Here is a 21370-nt window from a genome sequence, read left to right as displayed (position 1 = left end):
TACTCAAGCATTAAGACCATATAGTTTAGTTTACCAAAGAAAAAAGAAGAAGAAGAAGATCGGTCTAATAAACCATACGCGCGTGGTTGTCGCCTACAAAGTTGATTTTGGGCTTTAACTCGGCTGTACCCTTATTCTATGCTCTCTTTCTACCTTCTCGATTCGATTTTTTCTCTAAATTGCAAAACCCTAACCCTAATAATTCGTTTTGAAACAAATAAATAAACAAATTCTTCTCTTTTAATTGTTTTCATTCTCCTAATTATTGATGCTCTGAACTCCAATGCGAGGTAGGCATCGATCCGGTGCGTGGAGCTTAGGCGATGGACGCGTTGAAGGAGAATCTGGCGGAGGTAGAGATTGGGAGCACCGTGGAGTCAATTCAAAAGTTTATAGACATTCAGAGGGAGCTCTTCCACAGCCAGATCGATCAGCTTCAGAATGTTGTTGTTACACAATGCAAACTCACCAGCGTCAACCCACTCGCCCAAGAAATGGTTCGTCATTCCAAAATTCCGTTTTCTCTCCCTTTGGCCGGAGTTGACCAAAAATAAATCATGCACTCCAATATTTTAAACTTTTTATTTGCCGTTTTGCAGGCAGCTGGTGCTTTGTCAATAAAAATTGGTGAGTATATGCTAAAGTTGCTTTGCGGGGTCACTTGAGATCCTGTTAGGAGCTACATTAGAATTTTCTAGCGACGGCATGGTTGTAGTTGTGTAATTGTTTTTAGATCTTTAGCTTCAACTGATTTCATCAGTGCTTATTGATGTGACAAGTATTTCCTAATGTAATATGTGCCATTTTTTTTATGAATTAGGACGTGGTTTATTGCATTTTCTATCTATTGATTTTTTCCCAGGGAAACGGCCTAGAGATTTGCTAAACCCTAAGGCTGTGAAGTATATGCAAGCTGTTTTTTCCATTAAAGATGCGATTACTAAGAAAGAATCCCGAGAGATTAGTGCCCAATTTGGCGTTACTGTCACACAGGTATATATATTTAATAATTTATATCATTTGTAGTTTATAACGTTAATTCTTTCCATGTCTTTTGGTCAATGATGTACACAATATTAATAATCGGTTTGCAGTTATGCCAAGGAATGGTCTTTTAGATATTATTGTAAATTCAGTTATCCACTTCCAACTTTTATATATAGCAATACGATGCTTCCGATCATACTGTCTCCCAGAGAATGCATTTTGATCGATTAATGTTAAATTGTAGGTGCGTGATTTTTTTAATAGCCAACGCACTAGGGTGAGAAAGCAAGTTCGGCTGTCAGGGGAGAAAGCCTTGAGATTCAATGCTTGTAAAGAAACAGAAGAAGGGATACTCCCAACTGGATCTGAAGCTGTTATACCAGTTGAGCCAGTTCCCTTAAACTCTGTTGGCCCTGTTAATTCTGAAGAAGCACCATCATGCTCGACACAGGATGATTCTCTTACTGGCATAGACGAGCTGGATAAACATTTTGTTGAAAACATATTCAGTAAGATGCAGAAAGAAGAAACTTTTTCCGGGCAGGTGAAACTGATGGAGTGGATGTTGCAGATACAAAATCCGTCAGTATTGTATTGGTACTTATCAAGGAAACTTAATACAGTCAGCAATAAACATACTGCTGCTTGTCTTATTTGATTTGATAGTGTCTCTTTATCTTGCAGGTTTTTAAGTAAAGGTGGTGTGATGATTATAGCAACATGGCTGAGTCAAGCAGCTGTTGAAGAACAAACTACTGTTGTCTTGATCATCCTCAAGGTACATGTAGATTCAGTGCAGATAATTTATATGACCCTTTATTTGTAACTTTACGAAGGTTGCAGTTAATATTTGGAATGTAGGTTCTTTCACATCTACCTCTACAAAAAGCTCTCCCCGAACATATGTCAGCCGTACTGCAAAGTGTTAACGAGCTGCGTTTGTACAAATTTTCAGGTATGCATTTGTTGGTTGGAATTTAATTCTTCTTCTGCCTTTTCATCTCTCCATCTTATTATTGTGCTTGTCTTAGTGGGCTTGGATCATTATCTTAGATCTTAACCAATGTGTCATATGTGATAATGACTTATGCCCTATTAGAAGTGTTCATATTTTGTTTTGGTTGTGTTAATTTTTCTGGTATAATGCTTTGTTCTTTCTTTTTCCCTGTATTTGAACTTAATTGTTCCGAGTAAAATGCTGTGAAGACTAATACCTTCTTTCTGGTATATGTGATAAAAATCCACTAGTAGATAACCTTCATTTGTGGGGAAAATAGTTTTTATGCTGAGCTGTATTATTTATATGCTTTGTGGTACCTTGGATCTCATTTTGCTGATTTGAAGATCAGACGTATCGAACAGGGCAAGGCTTTTGATATCACGGTGGAGCAAAATGTTTGCAAGAAGCCAAACTGCGAAGAAACCAAATGGCTTGAGGTCCTCTACTGAAACACAGAATGAGATGCTACTGAAGCAGAGGTAACTTTGCATCTTAACCTCATGTGTGCTTGATTTCTTTCAATTTAATTCTTATTATTTCTCTCTGACTACAGTATCAGTGAAATTATGGGTGATAGCTCGTGGCAGTCAAATGTTTACAATTCTGTAAGTATGGAAAAATTAAATAAAATTTGTTAACAGGATTATATGATTGATTGTTGTTTTCTAATCAATGTTAATGATCTTCCAGGAAGGAACTCTTACTACATCTAATGTCAGGTGTGGGATTTATTTATATTTGTATCTAATATTTATATGTTGGTTGTCATTCTTAGTATTTCGTAATATAGAGATAATAAAGATAATTGTTTATCCAGGAAATTAGATTCTCCTCAAGTTTTGAAACAGCTACCGGCTTCCACGGATGACTTTGCAAAGAAGAACCACCTTGGTGTTTCTGGTTCTTGTATCCTTGGCGTCGTTTTGTTATGATTATTGGTACTTCCCATTCCCATTCCCTTTTCTCTTTATTAATTATTTTTTTAGTCGGGTTAGTGATAAATATTTTTTTCACCTTGTAAGAGGTAGGCTTGGTGTCCATTTTCCCCCTCAATTAGAATTTGGTGTTCTTTTGTGTCCGGTACATTTGTTGTTTCTCATCCTTAACAATTTGGATTATTATTATTATTACAATTATTATTTTAGTAATAATTATTATTAGGGTTTATTTGATGCTAGATATGATCTATTTGCTGGAACTTCTTTTCAATCTATTCTTCTGTTTTACCAATCTTAACTGATTTAAAACATGTAAGATGGTGTATGTGTGATTGTTTAGTTCTTTTCAAGAGTATCACAGTGCCTTAGCTAGTCCAGATAGCAGGGAACGTAGGAAGGTTCAGTTAGTGGAACAACCAGGACAAAAAGTGGCTGGCAAAAACTCCCAAACTACAAGAACAGTACCAGTTAGTCAAAGTCGTCCTTTGTCTGCTGATGATATCCAAAAAGCAAAAATGCGTGCCCTGTATATGCAGGGTAAAACATGGGAAAGTTGGTTCCTCTAATGGGATGAATGAAATGAAGAGTGAAGGTCCGAACAAACCTTCACCTTCTAAGACCAGCTTTTCTCGACCAGTTTCTAAAATGCCCTCCCAGCCACCTGAAGAACAAAAGAAGTCTGCAATACTTCCTCCCAAAACTTCTAACAGGCTGGAAATGACTGTTGATCCAAAACAGCCTGTGGCTTCAAAGGAATCTCCATGGGAGAAATGCCAAGAGTTCAAAATCCCATGGCACATACCACCAGGTAAATCTGCATCAGTGTATTTCTTTAGCTCCTGCTTTCTGTTTTAGATGGTAGAGAGTGCCGTTTAAGTATCCACAATGGAGGAAGATTCAATTGCATCTTTGCAAGCATGGCTGACTACTTGCTTTAACTCTCCATCCCTTCTCCCGCAATTTTTTTTTCCCTTTTGGAAAAGTTGGGAATTGGTTTAGTTGTTATATGCTCATCCCTCTTTACCTAGAAATATTGAAAGTTAAAATATTGTTACAAATATCTTTTCTTGATATGTGATAATAATTGTATCGTCAGGGTGGAAATATTCCTGTTGAAATTTTGATAATAATTGTTTTTCTTTGATATGAGCATCAGCGCGTGGCTGAATTGTACGTCCAAAAAGTATACCAGAGAAAATGAAAAACCATTGATTAAAACTTTAGTGACAGCTAGTCATGGTAGATAAATTTCTCAAAAGGCTTTTGCTAATACAGTGGTTAGTCCAATCTCTATCATGTTTTCATTATCAAACTGGATTATTGTATTTCTTCAATAGGATCATGCTGGTCGTTTGAAATAACGTGTGCCTTGATCCAAATTCCAAGGCAAAGAGCCGTTGCTTGACCAATAAAAGTGCAGGCATTTAATTCTTCACTGGATTGCTCAATTGTGATTGATGGAATCCTTGTTAAAAGATCTATTTATTTATTAATTAATAAGGAGCTTCAATCTTGAATGACCTGTGCTTCTAAGGTGAAATTACCAGGCTGATGGAAATAAGGGTTTTCTTTTATGCTATGAACTTGATATCTGGTGTTAAGAAATTGAAACTTCTCTGGATAAAAGTTGCCACATTATGAGCACTTTTGGTTTAAAAAATAGTCAAAGCAAATATGTCATTGATTTTGGAACCAGATTTTGGAATATTTTGAAGAGGTATTACCTGTATTAGTAAAAATTGACCAAAGAGGCTTGGTGATCACAGATTTGTGTTGTTAAACAAAACTAGAGGGTGTTTCTTGTGATGAGCTTAAAGTCGCTCCAAATTGCATTTGCATGCTTTTCTTGTTACCAGCAAATTCATCTTCAATAAGAACAATAATAACAACACAGGTCACTTCAATCTGCTTCTAATGATTTTGTATATCTAAGCCCTTGTGTTAGTAATGGACCCATTTTTTTATTTGATTGTTAGAATAATTCAATTACAATTGGACTCTAATTTTCAGAAAAAAAACATAGTTCAACATGCTTGTTCAATGCATACAATTAAACAGCAAATTTTTTCCCACAGCTTGAATTTGATCTTTTTGGTCAATTTTCTGTTTGTTCTCTTTGTTAGAGTGACTCATGGGTCATCTCACTCTTAGTAATTGATCTGCGGGTTTCAGACTGTTTGTCATTTTGCTTTGTATTTTCTGCAGAAATAAAAATCGATCAACTTTGGAGCGTTGGTACCGGTGAGAGTAGCAAAGAGGTTGACATGCAGAAAAACAGAAACCGTAGAGAGAGGGAAACATTCTATTACACGAACCAGGAGATACCCTCTAACCCCAAGGACCCATGGGATCGAGAAATGGACCACGATGACACACTGACCCCAGAAATCCCAACCGAACAACCACCCGATACTGACTCCACTGAAACACAGGTCACCCATGGTGAACATGTAAATGGCACAGCAGCTACTTCGAAACCTTCTTCCTCCCAAATCGGTGGTGCAGCTGCAGCCGAGCCAGATCTTGAGTTGTTAGGTGTGCTGCTGAAAAACCCAGCTTTGGTTTTTGCCTTAACTTCTGGCCAAGCTGGTAACTTGTCGAGTGAAGAAACTGTGAAGCTGCTAGACATGATTAAGGCTGGTGGGGCTGATGCTGCTAAAAAGGTGGAAGAGAAGGTTGAAGTGTCTCTTCCATCTCCGACGCCATCGAGCAATCCTGGAACGGTGCGTGATATAAGCTTCGTTGCACTACCTGGATCCACATTTTCGTACATAATTAAAATGAAAATCGACGTGGAAAAGAATATAATAAACCTGGTAGAAAATTATATGGTTAAAAAGTGTGAGACTTGTTATAGAAAAATGGCAACCAATTTAATGTTAAGATGGGAGCATGCCCCCCATGGGGAATAGTGAAAGTTCATGTCAATCATTGATGGGTATCATCATCAGGTATCCAGATGGCAATACGTGGCAAATGTCTGGAACCTCAGCATCATTACTACATTTATGAACTTATATAGTACTACTGTTGTACTATCCTAAAAGTTACACGTCCAGAGAATCTTTGATTTGATGACATTATCATTGGTTTTTGGATTCATCATATTGAATGTGTATATATTTTTAATTTGCAGAGTGGATGGAGACCGGAGGCTGTGGGGAACCCTTTTTCACAACATAGTCAAATGGGAAACAGAGTTGCCCAAGCTTCTGTTGGAGTTCGAACGGCTATTCCTGTTGCCGAACGGCTTCCCGCTACTAGCATGGTGGCACCACAGCAAGAAGCAAATGGAAGATCATTAGCACAACAGCTTGCAGCAGCCATGGCACAGTTGTTGCCTCAAACAAATACGACGAGTACAGAAAAGATACATTCCCCTAATGTTGCTTATTCACATCATGGTCATTCTTCTAATTCTCCAGTTATGCATTCGCATACTGATCCTTCAATGCGGGTAGAAACCATGGCACCACATATACCTGAAAAAGTGCACTCTTCATATTCTTCGTCTCCACTGATGCCGACGCTGTCACAGCGACAAACACCACACTTACCCTATCCTCTTCAACGGCATCCATATTCCACTAGACCCCCAGTGGGAAACATAGTTCCAATGTCTGATCCATGGAGAGGCACACAGAGTTTGGGTTCTAATTTTCATTCTCAGGCTCAAAACAATTATAATGCATCATCATCGTTTGGAGGATCTATGCAGCCTCAGTCGCGATCGGGCCTTCCTCCACAGAAAGAAAACGAGTACGTAAGTAATGATGGTTTCGAGTCGTGGAGTCCAGATAATAGCCCAAACAGGTTTTCAGAGTATGCAGCGGGACTGAACTACATGGAACCCAGAATGAATTCCGGCTGGAGCTATGGAGCCGATAGGCCATCATGGCAAGGGAAGTCTCCTGAACGTAGGGACCAGCACAGACAGGGAAATAGATGGCGTGACAGAAGATGAAGAGGCTTGCTGCCGCTGTTGGGTTGGGAATGTCGGGCTTGTCATCCACCGTGGGTGTTTTTCCATAGTGATAAAATTCTTAGGCGGTTGTATAGGTGGAAAATGGAAGCCAATTGGACAAACGGGACGTCATTGTATGCTGGACATTACAAATGCAATTGCACCTTTCTGGCTCTTCTCCATTTGATAAGCAACATGAAAAAATAAAAAGGAAGAAAAAAAAACTTGCCAGAATTTCTCTCTTACGGATTAATGGTTAAACCGTGGATAAGAATTTTGATGCAATCAATCTCGCGTTCTGCAATCAAATCTCGAACCTTGCTGCAATATTTAATAGAACGACTCAAGATGGATGAAAAAGAAAATATTTTATATTAATAATATATTTATAGAATGTTATTGGATAAATGATTATAATTGGGATGTTAAAAATATTTATTTATAAATTTATTTACTGTATTTAATCTTTAAATATTAATAAAAGACAAAAGTATAATTGAAATGATATTTCTATTTTTTTCAATAGTTTGGGTGATTATAATTATATTATTTTATTCTATTAGTCTAAAATAATTATGAAATAATATATGCTTAATGATAAAAGAGAATGTTGCTATTCTTAAAGGATTCATGTGTTTGAGTAATTACATCTGTAAGATGTTTTTACGTTATCAATAGACTAAAGAAAAATTCTCCCTATTCATGTTACAAGGATGTCCTATTTTAGTTTCAACTTCAAATGGTTTCTCACTATATCAATTTAATCAGAAATTAGTAATGACTAAGTTATGATTTTGATATATTTATTATAATAAATTTTAATTTTCAATCCTAATATTTTAATTTAGTGTAATTAATCTTTTTGATTTTGTAATGTCATTAGTTGAAGCAAACAATCAATATTTAAAACTATCTTGGTTAATATGTTTAGTTAAAATTTTATGTTTTTTTAAATGATAATATTAATGATGTTAATTATTTGGATGAATTTTAAAATAAAAAGATTAAATTATATCAAATCAAAATGTAAAGACTAAATTGTAAATTTAAGTAAAATAGAGGGGACCAAAATCGGGTTTGAGCATAGAACACCGAAACTTAATGAAATCATGAATGTGGTCCTAGGTTCAGAAGATCTCGTTGTGGGCCGTGTGGCCATTTTCAGCCTACAAAACGCACCGAGGCTGCGTCCACCAAACGCTGGAAAATAGTAATAGTAATCAAGATCTGTTAACGAAGGTCGATTCAAGAAGGGTTTATCTTTTCGCTCAATCAGCAGATTCTCTTCTCTCCTCAATAATAACAAACAATTTTCTGGAAATTCGATTTTTCTTGTAACAATTTTGGAGCAGAAAACGCAGAAAAACGAAGAATTATTTTCAGGTTTCAACATCTAAATCCCATGTTCAGATCATACCTCTCAAGAGAATTCTCTTCTCCCAGAAATCTTCAGCACCCAAACCCCATTATGGTTCAGTCCCGCAGTCCCCATTTCCTAATTTACCATCCCCAGGTCTTCTACGATAATCCTATTTACAACATTCCCAGAAGGTGGCATTTGGGTCATTCTCACGATCACCATGATCATCACCACCACCACCATAATTTGACCAAGGAAGGAGAAAATATATTTCGGTTGGGTCTGGGAGAGCGGATATCGGTTTAGCTACTAGTAAAGCTTTGACTGGGTATTTATCCGGAAGCACCGCCATCATCGCCGACGCCGCCCATTCGATTTCTGACGTTGTAAAAACAATTTAGTCTTTCGGAGGTTTTGTTAGTTGAAACTTGGAAGACAAGCAATTTATTTTTGATTGGTGTTTTTTTTTCTTTAATTTGTAGGTTCTTAGTGAGATTGCTTTATGGTCATTCAAAGCTGCAAATGTTCCCAAGGACAAAGAACACCCATATGGTTATTTATGATTGTACTTACATGCTACTCCATTTTTTTTCTTAATTTTGATTATAGTTATGAATGTTATGCTTGTAAGAGTTTTATTATTATTATTATTTATTAGGTTTCTTAATTTTCCTTGTTTTATTCTCAGGACATGGTAAGTTTGAAACTCTTGGTGCTCTGGGAATTTCTTGTATGCTTTTGGCTACTGCTAGTGGAATTGCTTGGCATGCTATAGAGCTCTTAATTGTATGTTCACTTTGTCCTTTATCCCATGATTCAAAGTGGATAAGATAAAAATGGAATTGCATTTGAATTGAAAATGGATTGGACATTACAGTAAACCAACCAACTTTGTTTACAGGGGTTACTGTCCACTGCTCCTGAAGCTGTTCAAAGTCATTCATTGGTTCACGGGCATAGCCATCATCATGGTGGACATCGTCATGGGATTGATATGGATCACCCTTTACTAGCTTTGAATATGACCATTGTAGCAATAGGTGTTAAAGAAGGGTATTGAGCTTCTCTTTTGGCCTATTTCACTTTCGCTTTTTATAACTTATTGTTTGCATGCGTGATTGCTTCTTCTGGTATTAATTTCTACATGTTGCAGGCTTTATTGGATAACGAAAAGAGCGGGGGAAAGGCAAGGCAGTGGACTTATGAAAGCAAATGCATGGCATCACCGTGCAGATGCAATTTCATCTGTAGTTGCACTTATAGGGGGTTGGTAAGACTTCTACTTTGGCTGGTCTGTTAATTTTCCTGTTATGAGCTCAGTAAGCAATGCGGTATTAAAATCCTTGATTCTAGTTTGATGAACTTTGCGGAGTCAAGTTTTGCTGATTATGACTATATTTTTTTCTTGGTTAATTTTTTTCTGATTGCTTGATTATTGTATCTTATATGTAAAACTAAAATATTAAAATATGCATAACACCCTTCACACCCCTTTTACCTTGAAAATCTCTGTTAGGGAGGTGGGGGTTGTTGATGTACTTATGCGTGAAAGGGAAATTCACCGTGCTTGATTTAGACATACTAAACCGGTTTCATCTCCCTTGAATGTTTAAGTCTATTTGGATTTGCTTGAATTGTATATAAGCGGACACTCGTTGTTGTTGACCTTATGCCTTGTTCATCATGATCTAGGAGGCTCTATTCTTGGAGTAAAGGTTTTAGATCCTCTTGCGGGACTGGTTGTCTCAGGAATGATTCTAAAAGCTGTGCTGGAAACTGGATACCAGAGGTACATTTTCTTTTTGGTCAACTTTGTAGTGTCCTTGAACTTGTTGATGCTGCAATTCCTGCAGAGCAATTAGAATCCATAAAGCAAACAATTCTAAAAGTTAATGGAGTCAAGGTAACAAAGTTTTGTTTGTGTAACTGTTAATGAATAGCAGATACAACTCTAAATGTAAAATAAATCTGAGTTGTAAATAGACTCCTTCATTCACATGCACCCAGAAATTTACACTGAGTTATTATTTTTTTCCTTTCTTGTTAATCTTCTTTAATTACTTCCAAAACTGTTTGTAGGGATGCCATCGTATGAGAGGAAGGAGAGCTGGTTCAAATCTGTACCTTGATGTACACATTGTGGTGAGTTTTTAGAATATCTTTTCAAAGAGGGATTGGAAAGTATAATATTGCCCACTTTTGCTAAGTCAAGTATATGGTGTCTTTTTGTCCGACTATAAAACTGTGTACTTGTAATTTTCTCATATTTTTGACCTGCAGGTCGATCCTTTTTCTAGTGTTAGTGCTGCACATGGCATAGGTGAAAATGTTCGTCATCAAATTCATAAATCTCACCCTGAAGTCACTGAAGTTTTCATACACATAGGTACATTACAAGATTCTTCATCCCGAAATCAGTTGGGATGAATTAGTTATGGATGAGTACTGTAATTTGAGCATTTGAAGAAGTATTTAATGGACTAGTGGTTATTGACTATTAAAGGGAGAGACCAAAAGAAGGAAGAATTAAGTAACCAACTTTCCATTAACGTAATCACATGCTTCATGTGGATAGTTTTTTCTGGCATGGTGATTCCATTGTTTTCAGACTTTCATGCGTTCTTTCCTCTACAGTTTAGCATGGTGGTTTCAATCATTGTTAACTGAACGCCGCCTTAAAAAAGGGTTTTTTTCCTTCTTGGATAAAGCTTAAGAAGGGCTTTCTCAAGTCAACCTTCTCCTTAGGTTAGATGGCGAGTGTAGCTAATCTTGCTAATAATTCAATCTGGGTACAATTATTTCCCTTCTTCTGCGCATGCACCCAATGGAGTTCAGTATTTTAATATAACATTTTGTTCTGCATTTCCAAGTGAAGAGATAAACACTGCTTAAGATCAGTTTTCTTTTTCAATTTAAAATGTAGATCCTGCATATATAGAGTTCTCTCCTCATGTAATGGACCAGAAAGAATGTTTGGAAACGATCACAGAACAGAATAGTAATGTTTCTACCAGTGAAGAAAACGTTGAAGCAATTGTTTCTGGCATTCTCTCATCAAAGTTCTCAGAGGTAATCTTCTCATTTTGTTGAGTGTTTAACTATAAACAACCATGCTGTAGATGGAGAGTTTAAGCGCCCAAGTAGCAAGGCATAATTGGGTTATACGCTTCTTTCTCATGCATACTTTTTAGTCTACCTCCTGTTCCTAGAAGCAAATATGAATGTTTGCAGAAATATACGGTGGAGCGCATCACCATACACACATTGCAAGGGAATATGTTACTCGAAGTAGAGGGTACCATGCCACCGGAGATTATGATTCGGTAATTAGCTTCCTCTGTTTTTTGCCGATTGTGATTTGTATGGCCTTTAGCTTGTACATTCAAATTCAATGCCAATTATATGGGGTAAATGCAGTGAAGCAATGGACGCAGCAAAGTAAGCAGAGAAGGAGATAAGGAAGGCAGCTTCAAACATTGTTCATGTCAATGTTCAGCTGATACTAGGACGACCAATTCCACAGTTCAAATATGTTTAAACAGAACTTCAAATATTCTTCTTCTTTTTTACATGTGACTTCAGTTACACCCCCTTCCTTCTCTATTTTCTGTAGGTATATTTGATTTCGCATGAATAAAAAAGAGAAGGGATACGAAATTAAGAGCCAAATGATCAGATAATTGTAGTCTGATATCTTTTAGTCTACATTATATTTTATTTCAGAAAAGGGTATCATCATCTCAATGGCTCTGAATCAGATATTAATACTTATTTTGTAATAAAAACAAAAACAAAAGGTGCAGAGTTGAAAGAAGAAGATAAAGGCTCAGAAGGATCCATTGGTGATTTTGTAATCACGAGAGGGGTATGAAAACCCTTCATGAAATAGGTAGGTTTCAAACATCACAGCCTTCTATTGTTATTGAAAACAAACAGAAACAAGATCAAAAGCTTCATTGTAAAACAGAAGAAAACAAAGAAAAAGAAAAAGAAAATAATTCGTAGCATTAGCTTCGGCTGCAGAGTTGGCTATAAATAGATTTTTTTTTTGTAAATTAGGGTTTAGGGTTCCGTTGTGGGGACAAAGATTTATTACGATTCCACCCCTGTGGCGTACGATTCTCTCGAAGTCGGTGGATAGCGAATTGGGTTTGGGCTTTTGGTGTTTTAAAATCTAGTAGGTACTTTCATATTCGTTTTAAGGTGGTTGGTTGAAGGGGCTGATGCACCAAGTATTTCGAGAGCATTTGTATATTTTTTATTTAAGAAGATATATTAAATTTAATTTAATATGTTAAAGTGATAAAAAAAGAGAGAGACAATTTTGTACTCCTTTTCTAGTATTATTTAATTCAAAAGTTTTATCTTATACAAGTGAATCATAATTTATATATACGAGTTAAGATATACTTACATAATATAAAATTATTTTAATATTATTTTAATATTATTAGTCTAACTAAATTTAACAACTAAAAGATACCGACCAAAAGGTAAGTTTCATGTCGGTTGTTTGTTTCAAACTTGAGAAAAATTTGAGCCTTAGTGAAGAAAACACCAGCTTGTTTATTATCACCATAAACGACCAAGAATATCCTCCAGGGACAGCCGAAAGCTAAAAATGTAACACAGAAGCTTATTGTCGTAACCGTTTTTCGGTTGGGCTCCGAAATTGGGTTTCGACTTAAGAAAAATGATTTGGAGTCGCCACCGATTATTTATTTAAAAATAAGTAGGTCAATCGGATACTTTATATCTTACCTGATCTGCGTCTTACCAGTGATATGTCGGATTCGGGAGTCGGTTACAGTCAATGAAGGGTTAGCACCCTTGAACTGCCTTTTCGGTACTACGCAATTTTCAGTTGTCTTTAATTAAGAAAATTATAATTTTAAATTAAAAGGTAAAATACCGATCCAAAATTACTTACCCTTGATAGTTTTAAAAGTGTACCCTTTAGGAAGTCAAGAAACATGTTAGATAAAAATGTAGTAAAAATGAATAAAATAAAGAAGGTGAAATAAAAATAAATGCAATAAAGTAGAGAAAATAAAACAGATAAAGAAGATGTAAGCAAGACAAATAAAATAAAATAAAGATGCAAAAAAAAACAAATATATATATATAATATATATATATTATATATATATATATATATAATACATAAAATAAAGAAGGTAATAAAAATAACAATACAAAAATAAAAATAGAAAAAAATAAAAAATAAATGAAATATATAAAATAATAAATATAAACATATAATTATAGTAATAAAAATATATATAAATAATAATATATGAAAAAGAATTAAAAGTATATATATATATATATATATATAAATAACGATAGAATATAAAAAATAAAAAAATATAAAAAAATAGTCAAATGAAGATAATTAATATATATATATATAAGAATAATAAAAAAATATGCATATAACAACAAAGAACTATTTAAAAGAAAAGCTAAAATTAGAGTCAAATTTGAAAGACAATTAACGTTGATATTGTGCATTAGGGAGAAAATGAATGTTTTAACTTTAAGTTTTTCTTCTTTATTTTTCGAAAATCTAAATAATTTTCTAAGATCGGGCATCGGGATTATTAGATCTACAAGATAGATCTTTAAAAAATCTTCCCGTTCATCGGCCAAAAATGATTTTATTTGGGTTTGACTCGAGCGAAAATAATGGAGAAACACACATGCAAGACTTAAAGCGATAAAGGTACAAGCTTTTACATTTTCTACTTATTTTCCTCTTCGATAATCATGTTTTTTGCTCCGATTTGCTAGTAATTTCTGTTGTTTATTTCGTATATCGTGTGTTACAAATGAAGAGGATTACATGTATTTATAGTAAAGAAAAACTAACAATGAATCCTAATGCAACTAGACTCCTTGCTCGATTGTTGCACGTTTGTTAGTGTGGTTGTTGCTTTTAAAAGATATGGTGGTGGAAGAATCCTCTTAGGAGAGTAACTCTTACTAACTCTATCTTTTAAGAAAATTGGTGTCTACACTTATATTATATAGCTCTTAAACTTCCCAGAAGGGTTTTTCAATGGCTGAATCCCCATGTGAGAGCTGTTGCGAGGAAGGTTCATCATCGGCAGTCTTTGTTGTTGGCTTATTGCTTCAAGTTCCAATCTTTGTTGCTGGTGGTGCCACTGTTCATGCAAACCGTTTGGCCTTGACCCTCCAATCCCCATGAAATCAAGGGTCGTCATGTTACTACTTGCGCCACCAGTACTACTCGTTCCGAACATTGCCGGTCCCTGGGTTCTACCTTGTAACAAGCTATCCTCATGTTCCAAGCTCTTCATCAAGCCCTGGTTTTGGTGATCAGCCCCGTTAATGAACATGTTTATGAACATCCCCATATCGTTAGTTGCCGAGCTCATGATCGGGCTGATCCCGACCATGCTCGACTGATTCGTTTGCGGCGCAAATTGATGATCATAAGATGTGTTCTGCTGCTGAGGACATGGCATGCTACTAGCGAAGCCTTTTTGCATCATAGGAGAGTTTATACTATTGCTTGCAGTTGCACCCATCTGTGCTGCTTTCTGTAACAAGGCCGTGGCGGACATGATCGGGCAACCATTTTTGCTGTCCTGCAAATAGTTGAGTCCAGATGCACTATTTGAACTAAGTTGTAGACTAGACGAGGCGGAGGAAACGCTTCGTGACCCGCTGAACCGACTGCTCGAACTACTCGTAAACATGCCTCCTCCCATGTTCATGGACATAAACGGCATCGGGACTAGCTCTTGGGGAAGCGATTTGAGTGGGGAATTCGGGTCGAAGTTGCCAAAGTCGGAGTCGGATACTCCAACACTCACATTGCCCTTGCTCATCGGCATCGATGGTATAAGCTCGGGCGCCATTTGGTTTTGCAAGTTCGATCCCATATTGTTCATTAGTCCTTGGTTTACATTGTTGTTTTCTTCAGCTAATGCGTCACAGAATGCTCTGTGGGTGATGAAGCTATCTCTCCTGCACAAAGAATAATCAGTGGCATTCAATAAACTACATACACATACACATACACATGTTTAAGTTTGATTAAAGATTATAATATAAAGTACAAATTAACCTTGAAAAGATGGTTCCAGAATCACATTTGTATTCCCTAGTACGACATGTCTTCTGATGAGCTTTCCAGATTGCACAGCATATTTCTTCGAGCACTTGTCGCATTTCCACTTCTTCTCGCCATGTTTACGGCTGAAATGCTTCTTAATACCCGTGAGATCTCCGAGAGCACGAGCCGGATTGTGGTGGACGCAGGTCGGCTCCGGGCATATATACATTCGTTTCTTGACCTCAGTTGCTGTCCTTTGCTTTAGCTTCCAAGGGAGATTGTGACCCCTCCGGTGTAATTGTAGGTTTTTGTCCCTTTGGAAACCTTTGTTGCATATCTCACATACAAATCTATTTGTGGCCATTAGCGTTGTTGGTGATATTGCAATAACTTCAGCATTTGGATCTGCTTTCAAACAAAATTTATAAACCATTTAGCTCAAAAGTTTGCATAATTACTATTAAATTCATTCAATGAAAGCAAGATCTGTAGAATCACTCGAACACTGAAAAGCCAGTGGTAAAAAGGTGCAATCAATTAGCAAACAGTAAAAAAACAAAAGGATAGGTAAAAAAAGTGCAATCAATTAGCACACAGTTGTTGGCAATTATTGCAATCTCATGGCAATAATTGAATCCTTTATATATAACAAATTATTTAACTATTAATCTTTGGTTTGACCCATACTTTTTTTATATTTTGAAATTTTAACCTCGACCTAAATAGTAACAATTAAATATGTTAAGTCGGATTTTATTAGTTTTGTATTATGCATAAATTATAGGTCTAGTTCATATATCTTTTTCAATTTGTTCATTTTAAGCTCTTAAATATTTGGATCAAGACTAAAATATTAAAATTTGAGAAATATAAAAACTAAAATTGACCAATTTATATTACAAAATTTATTCATAGCACAAGCACTAATGATAGAACTTGACCATTGATCTTTTCTTCCCCGTATTTGTTTTTTTGTTTAATAGCTGGACCTGCATGCTTCTATGGAAGCAGATGCAAACCATAAATCCATGCATATCAAACTCAAATAATGGTTCAAAATCAAAAACCAATCAAACAATCTAAACAATTGGCTAAAATTTAAGAAGTTTTACCCTATGTCTAACTGCTCTCATCACTCTATATACATAAATAACCTGAATTATATAAATTTAAAAGCATAGAAGAAAGCATGTAAAGTGAATGATTTGCCTGGAGTCCCTGGTAAATTCCTTTTCTTCTTGACTGCTTGCTGTGAAGCAGCAGCAGCAGAAGGTTCTGAAGCAGAGCCAGCAGCAAAGTTGTTTAGCTGCACTTGTTTCTGCTGTTGCATTTCCTCCCCGGACGAGAAGCTTCTATCATCATCACCTGAGATATTCGACATTTTAGTTGATAAATATCAAAGCTTGTCTGTTTCCCTTTTCGCTTAGCTCCAAAACCCTAGTGTAGTTAGTGCAGTAACTAAAACCGAGGCTTGTTTTGTATCTAAGAGAGGAAGACAAAATAAAGCAGGGAATTCTCCCTTGATTTCTGGTTAAAAGCTAAGGGGTCTAGCTCCCTCTAAGACTAGTTGGAAACCCTTCTTCCTTGGCTTTATATATATATATATATATATATATATATAAATAGGGTTGGAATTTGAAAAGGACAACCGCTTGCAATTACCATCTAATTTGCTAATTGTTAAACTAATTGCCATTCGCTTTCTTAATCGAGTAGGACAATATATATAAATGTAAAAGAAGCTTATCAAGTCATTATTAGGAAGCGTATGGTATAAGAAGTTGATATTTTGCCGAATCCTGTTGTCTATTTTGATCCAATCGATGTAGGAGACCAGACAAAACAAGTCGGTGTCCAGAGTTTCTGTCTCTTAATCAAACATAAAATTAATGAATCAGGTTGCTTGCTGCTTTGTTTTAGGCATGTAATCATGTACCAACTTCTAAAATTAAAAAAATGAATTTATTAAAATTTAAGGAGTAAAAGTAAATTTTTAATATAAAAGATATTCAAAATATATGATAATTCTAATTTTTTAGAAAAATATTATCAGCATCCACCTTTCGGTCCATCCAGCATGTAATATTTATAGAGTAACCTAAACCTAAAGAACCTTAAATAATTACATTGCCCCAGAGTTTGACTGATTCAGCAAAAATTTGGTATTCGTGATTAATCATCTATGTTAGTTTCTTTTACACTTGTCTTCTTGCAAAAAATCATAAAATTTCAATAGTATATAAATTATAAATTTAAGTTTTGTATTTTTTAAATTTTAATCTTGATTCGAATAATATAAATGTAGTCCATTTTAATTAATTTCAGGATGTTAATTAGGTATATTTGCAAATATTATTAGCCCACAAGTTCAATGGGAAAAAAACAAGGAACTCGGCTGTAGAATGAAAAGCAACAAAGAGACAGAAATAAGAATGTTGAACCATTGGCAAAGTTGTAAAACTTTCGTCAACAATATTAAATACAATTGCTTGGTTTTCATCGAGGAAGATCGATATAACTTATTGTTGAAAAGTCAAGACAAGTGGCCAAAATTGGTGGCCTAATTTTCCACCGAAAGGTGATTTGAAAATTAGAAATAATAATTCACCTAAAAATGTTGAAAAAAATGGAATGAAAAAATTAATTTTAGTCATTAGATTTTAAGGTATTTACAAGATTAGTCCTTAAGCTTTAACTATAAATATCCTAGCTCATTTAGCTTCAAAACCATCCCAAAGCATTCTAGCTTTCTTCCAATACTAGAGAAAATTTAGAGAGTTTCTTGAGAGTTATTTTCTCCTTTTTATCAAGAGAGAATTATCATTGTTTTCTCATTGGTAGATCGAGAGAGGTTGTAATTCCTATTTTCTCATAGTGAAATTCTTCTACCGTTGCCCGTGGTTTTTACCCTATATAATTTAGGGGTTTTCCACGTAAATTTTGTGTCTCTTTTATCTTCATTTTTATTTTCTCAAATTATCAGTTGCGATTTTGCTCTATCCGATAGCCGTCTTCCGCAACAATTGGTATCCGAGCTAGATTAGAGTGTGTAATATCTGCTTATTGTCTTTGTGGTTGCCACCAAAAGGTGGATCCTCCAACATAAGAAAATAAGAAGTTATTACCCATTCTTTGAAGGTTCCAGAGAACTATTCACGATAGTGAAATAGTGGGAGCTATCCGTAAAAGAAGCTATGGCAACGAAATTTGATATTGAAAAATTCAATGGGAGAAATTTCTCATTGTGGAAATTGAAGATGAAGGCCATCCTAAGGAAAGACGGGTGTCTAGCGGCTATCAATGAAAGACCGGTGGATTTCGCAGATGACATCAAATGGAACGAGATGGACGGGAATGCTATGGAAAACTTTCATCTAGCATTAGCAGATGAAGTATTGTCAAGCATCGAGGAGAAGAATACAGCTAAGGAGATATGAGATCATCTTACCAAATTGTACGAGGCCACATCGCTGCACAATAAAATTTTCCTTAAGAGGAAATTGTATACTCTCCGTATGTCAGAATCTACTTCAGTGACGGAGCACTTAAATACATTGAACACCTTATTTTCTCAGCTTACATCCTTAAGCTGTAAAATAGGAGAACACGAATGTGCTGAACTTCTACTTCAAAGTCTACTGGATTCGTATGATCAACTCATCATCAACTTGACAAACAGTAATGTCACCAGTTTAGTCTTCGATGACGTTGCAACTACTGTTCTACAAGAAGAAAATCGGCGCAAGAACAAGGAAGACAGAAAAGTAAATCTACAACAAGCAGAAGCGTTGACAACGATGAGAGGGAGATCAACAGAACGTGGCCAAAGCAGCAGTCACAAACATGGTAGATCGAAGTCGAGGAGCAAGAAGAATTTAAAGTGCTACAACTGTGGAAAGAAGGGTCATTTGAAGAAGAATTATTGGAGTCTAAATAAAAACTCCAATCCACAAGGCAATACCTCAAACACTTCAGATGATGGAGATGCTCTATGCTGTGAAGCGTCAACCACCGTGGAAGGCAGAAAAAGATTTGCAGATATATGGCTCATTGATTCGGGAGCGACATATCACATGACCTCAAGAAGAGAATAGTTCCATAATTATGAACTTGTCTCAGGAGGATCTGTGTATAGTTGCAATGATCATGCCTTAGAGATCGTTGGAGTGGGAACCATCAAATTGAAGATGTATGATGGAACAATTAAATTTGTTCAAGATGTGCGGCACGTGAAAGGCCTAAAGAAAAATTTATTATCCTACGGATTGTTGGATAATAATGCAAGCAAGATTGAAACACGGAAAGGAATCATGAAGGTGTTCCGTGGAGCGCTTGTGGTGTTGAAAGGCGAAAAGATAGCAGCAAACTTGTACATGTTGAAGGGAGAGACTTTGCTAGAATCAGAAGCCTCTGTTGCCTCATGTAGTTCAGATTCTACAATGCTATAGCATCAAAAACTTGGACACATGTCAGAACAAGGAATGAAAGTCCTTGTGGAGCAAAAGTTACTTCCCGGCTTAACAAATGTATCACTTCTTTTGTGTGAGCATTGTATAACAAGTAAGCAGCACCGGTTGAAATTCAACACATCAAATTCTAGAGGCAAAAGTGTTATAGAATTGGTTCACTCTGACGTATGGCAAGCACCAGTAACGTCCCTAGGTGGAGCAAAATACTTTGTCTCATTTATTGATGACTACTCCAGGAGATGTTGGGTGCACCCTATTAAGAAGAAGTCAGACGTGTTTTCAACTTTCAAAAACTTCAAAGCGCGGGTGGAACTTGATTCTGGAAATACGATCAAGTGTTTCAGAACAGATAATGGAGGAGAATACACAAGCGAAGAATTTGATGACTTTTGCAGGAAAGAAGGCATCAAAAGACAGTTCACAGTGGCGAACACTCCTCAACAAAATGGAGTGGCAGAGCGGATGAACAGAACCTTGTTAGAAAGAACAAGAGCAATGTTGAGGGATGCAGGCCTAGAAAAATCATTCTGGGCAGAATCAGTCAATACCGCCTGTTATTTGGTGAATCGAGCTCCATCAACTGCAATAAAGCTGAAGACACCAATGGAGATGTGGACTGGTAAACCAGTTGATTATTCAAACCTCCATGTATTTGGAAGTATTGTGTACGTGATGTACAACGCCCAAGAAATTTCAAAACTGGATCCAAAATCCAGGAAATGCAAATTCTTGGGGTATGCTGATGGAGTAAAGGGATATCACTTGTGGGATCCCACTGCCCGCAAAGTGATCATTAGCAGGGATGTTATCTTTGTAGAAGATAAACTACAAAGAAAAAAGACGATGATAGCGCTGAAAAGTCAGAGACTACTCAGATACATGTGGAAAAAGAGTTTGAAGAAGGAGATTCTTCTGAAGCAGAACCAACACATGATGAACAAGAACCAGAGAGTTCTGAAGCTCCAACAACTCGTCAATCAGATCGTGTGATAAGACGTCCCAATTGGCACTCATATTATGTTATAGAAGGTAATATTGCATACTGTCTTTTAACAGAGGACTGTGAGCCATCAACATACCAGGAGGCAATAAACAGCTCAGATGCTTCACTGTGGATGATGGCGATGCAAGAAGAAATCAAAGCCCTTCATAAAAATAATACATGGGACCTTGTGCCACTACCACAAAGAAGGAAGCCAATTGGTAACAAATGGGTCTTCAAAATCAAGCGAAATGGTGACGATCAAGTTGAGAGGTATCGTGCAAGACTGGTGGTCAAAGGATATGCTCAAAAAGAATGTATTAATTTCAATGAAATATTTTCTCCTGTGGTTCGACTAACAGTTCGAGTAGTTTTTGGCAATGTGTGCTACATTGAACTTACATCTAGAGCAGCTAGATGTTAAAACAGCTTTTCTTCATGGAAATCTTGAAGAAGAGATTTACATGCTCCAACCTGAAGGTTTTGAAGAAAAAGAAAAAAAGAACTTGGTTTGCAGGTTGAACAAATCTCTGTACGGTCTAAAGCAGGCACCGAGGTGTTGGTATAAGATATTTGATTCCTTCAT

The 21370-nt window shown here is 36.1% G+C and overlaps 1 protein-coding gene, 2 non-coding genes and 2 pseudogenes across 3 annotated transcripts; 2 read left to right on the top strand and 3 right to left on the bottom strand.

Moving 5' to 3' along the window:
- Positions 1 to 121: 121 nt before the first annotated feature.
- LOC120188930 (homeobox protein LUMINIDEPENDENS-like) lies at positions 122 to 7113 on the top strand. Its single transcript, XM_039192307.1, is given in 14 exon segments — positions 122 to 497; positions 600 to 627; positions 863 to 993; positions 1232 to 1584; positions 1672 to 1765; positions 1849 to 1942; positions 2337 to 2466; positions 2541 to 2592; positions 2678 to 2706; positions 2805 to 2893; positions 3304 to 3464; positions 3466 to 3733; positions 5131 to 5648; positions 6062 to 7113. Coding segments are annotated over 14 exon segments (2949 nt in total). The 5' UTR covers positions 122 to 323; the 3' UTR covers positions 6890 to 7113.
- Positions 7114 to 8201: 1088 nt separating this feature from the next.
- LOC120189004 lies at positions 8202 to 12014 on the top strand (annotated as a pseudogene).
- LOC120189184 lies at positions 11916 to 11995 on the bottom strand. The gene has a single exon (XR_005522483.1). It is a non-coding gene; the product is annotated as a small nucleolar RNA Z155 (small nucleolar RNA).
- Positions 12015 to 12068: 54 nt separating the features above from the next.
- Positions 12069 to 12165, bottom strand: LOC120189192. Its single transcript, XR_005522490.1, has one exon. It is a non-coding gene; the product is annotated as a small nucleolar RNA R41 (small nucleolar RNA).
- Positions 12166 to 14285: 2120 nt separating this feature from the next.
- Positions 14286 to 16776, bottom strand: LOC120188817 (annotated as a pseudogene).
- Positions 16777 to 21370: the final 4594 nt, after the last annotated feature.

The sequence above is a fragment of the Hibiscus syriacus genome, unplaced genomic scaffold (genome assembly GCF_006381635.1).
Source record: "Hibiscus syriacus cultivar Baekdansim isolate YM2019G1 unplaced genomic scaffold, ASM638163v2 tig00116951_pilon, whole genome shotgun sequence".
NCBI classification, from domain to species: domain Eukaryota; kingdom Viridiplantae; phylum Streptophyta; class Magnoliopsida; order Malvales; family Malvaceae; genus Hibiscus; species Hibiscus syriacus.
This window is presented reverse-complemented; position numbering and strand designations above follow the sequence as displayed.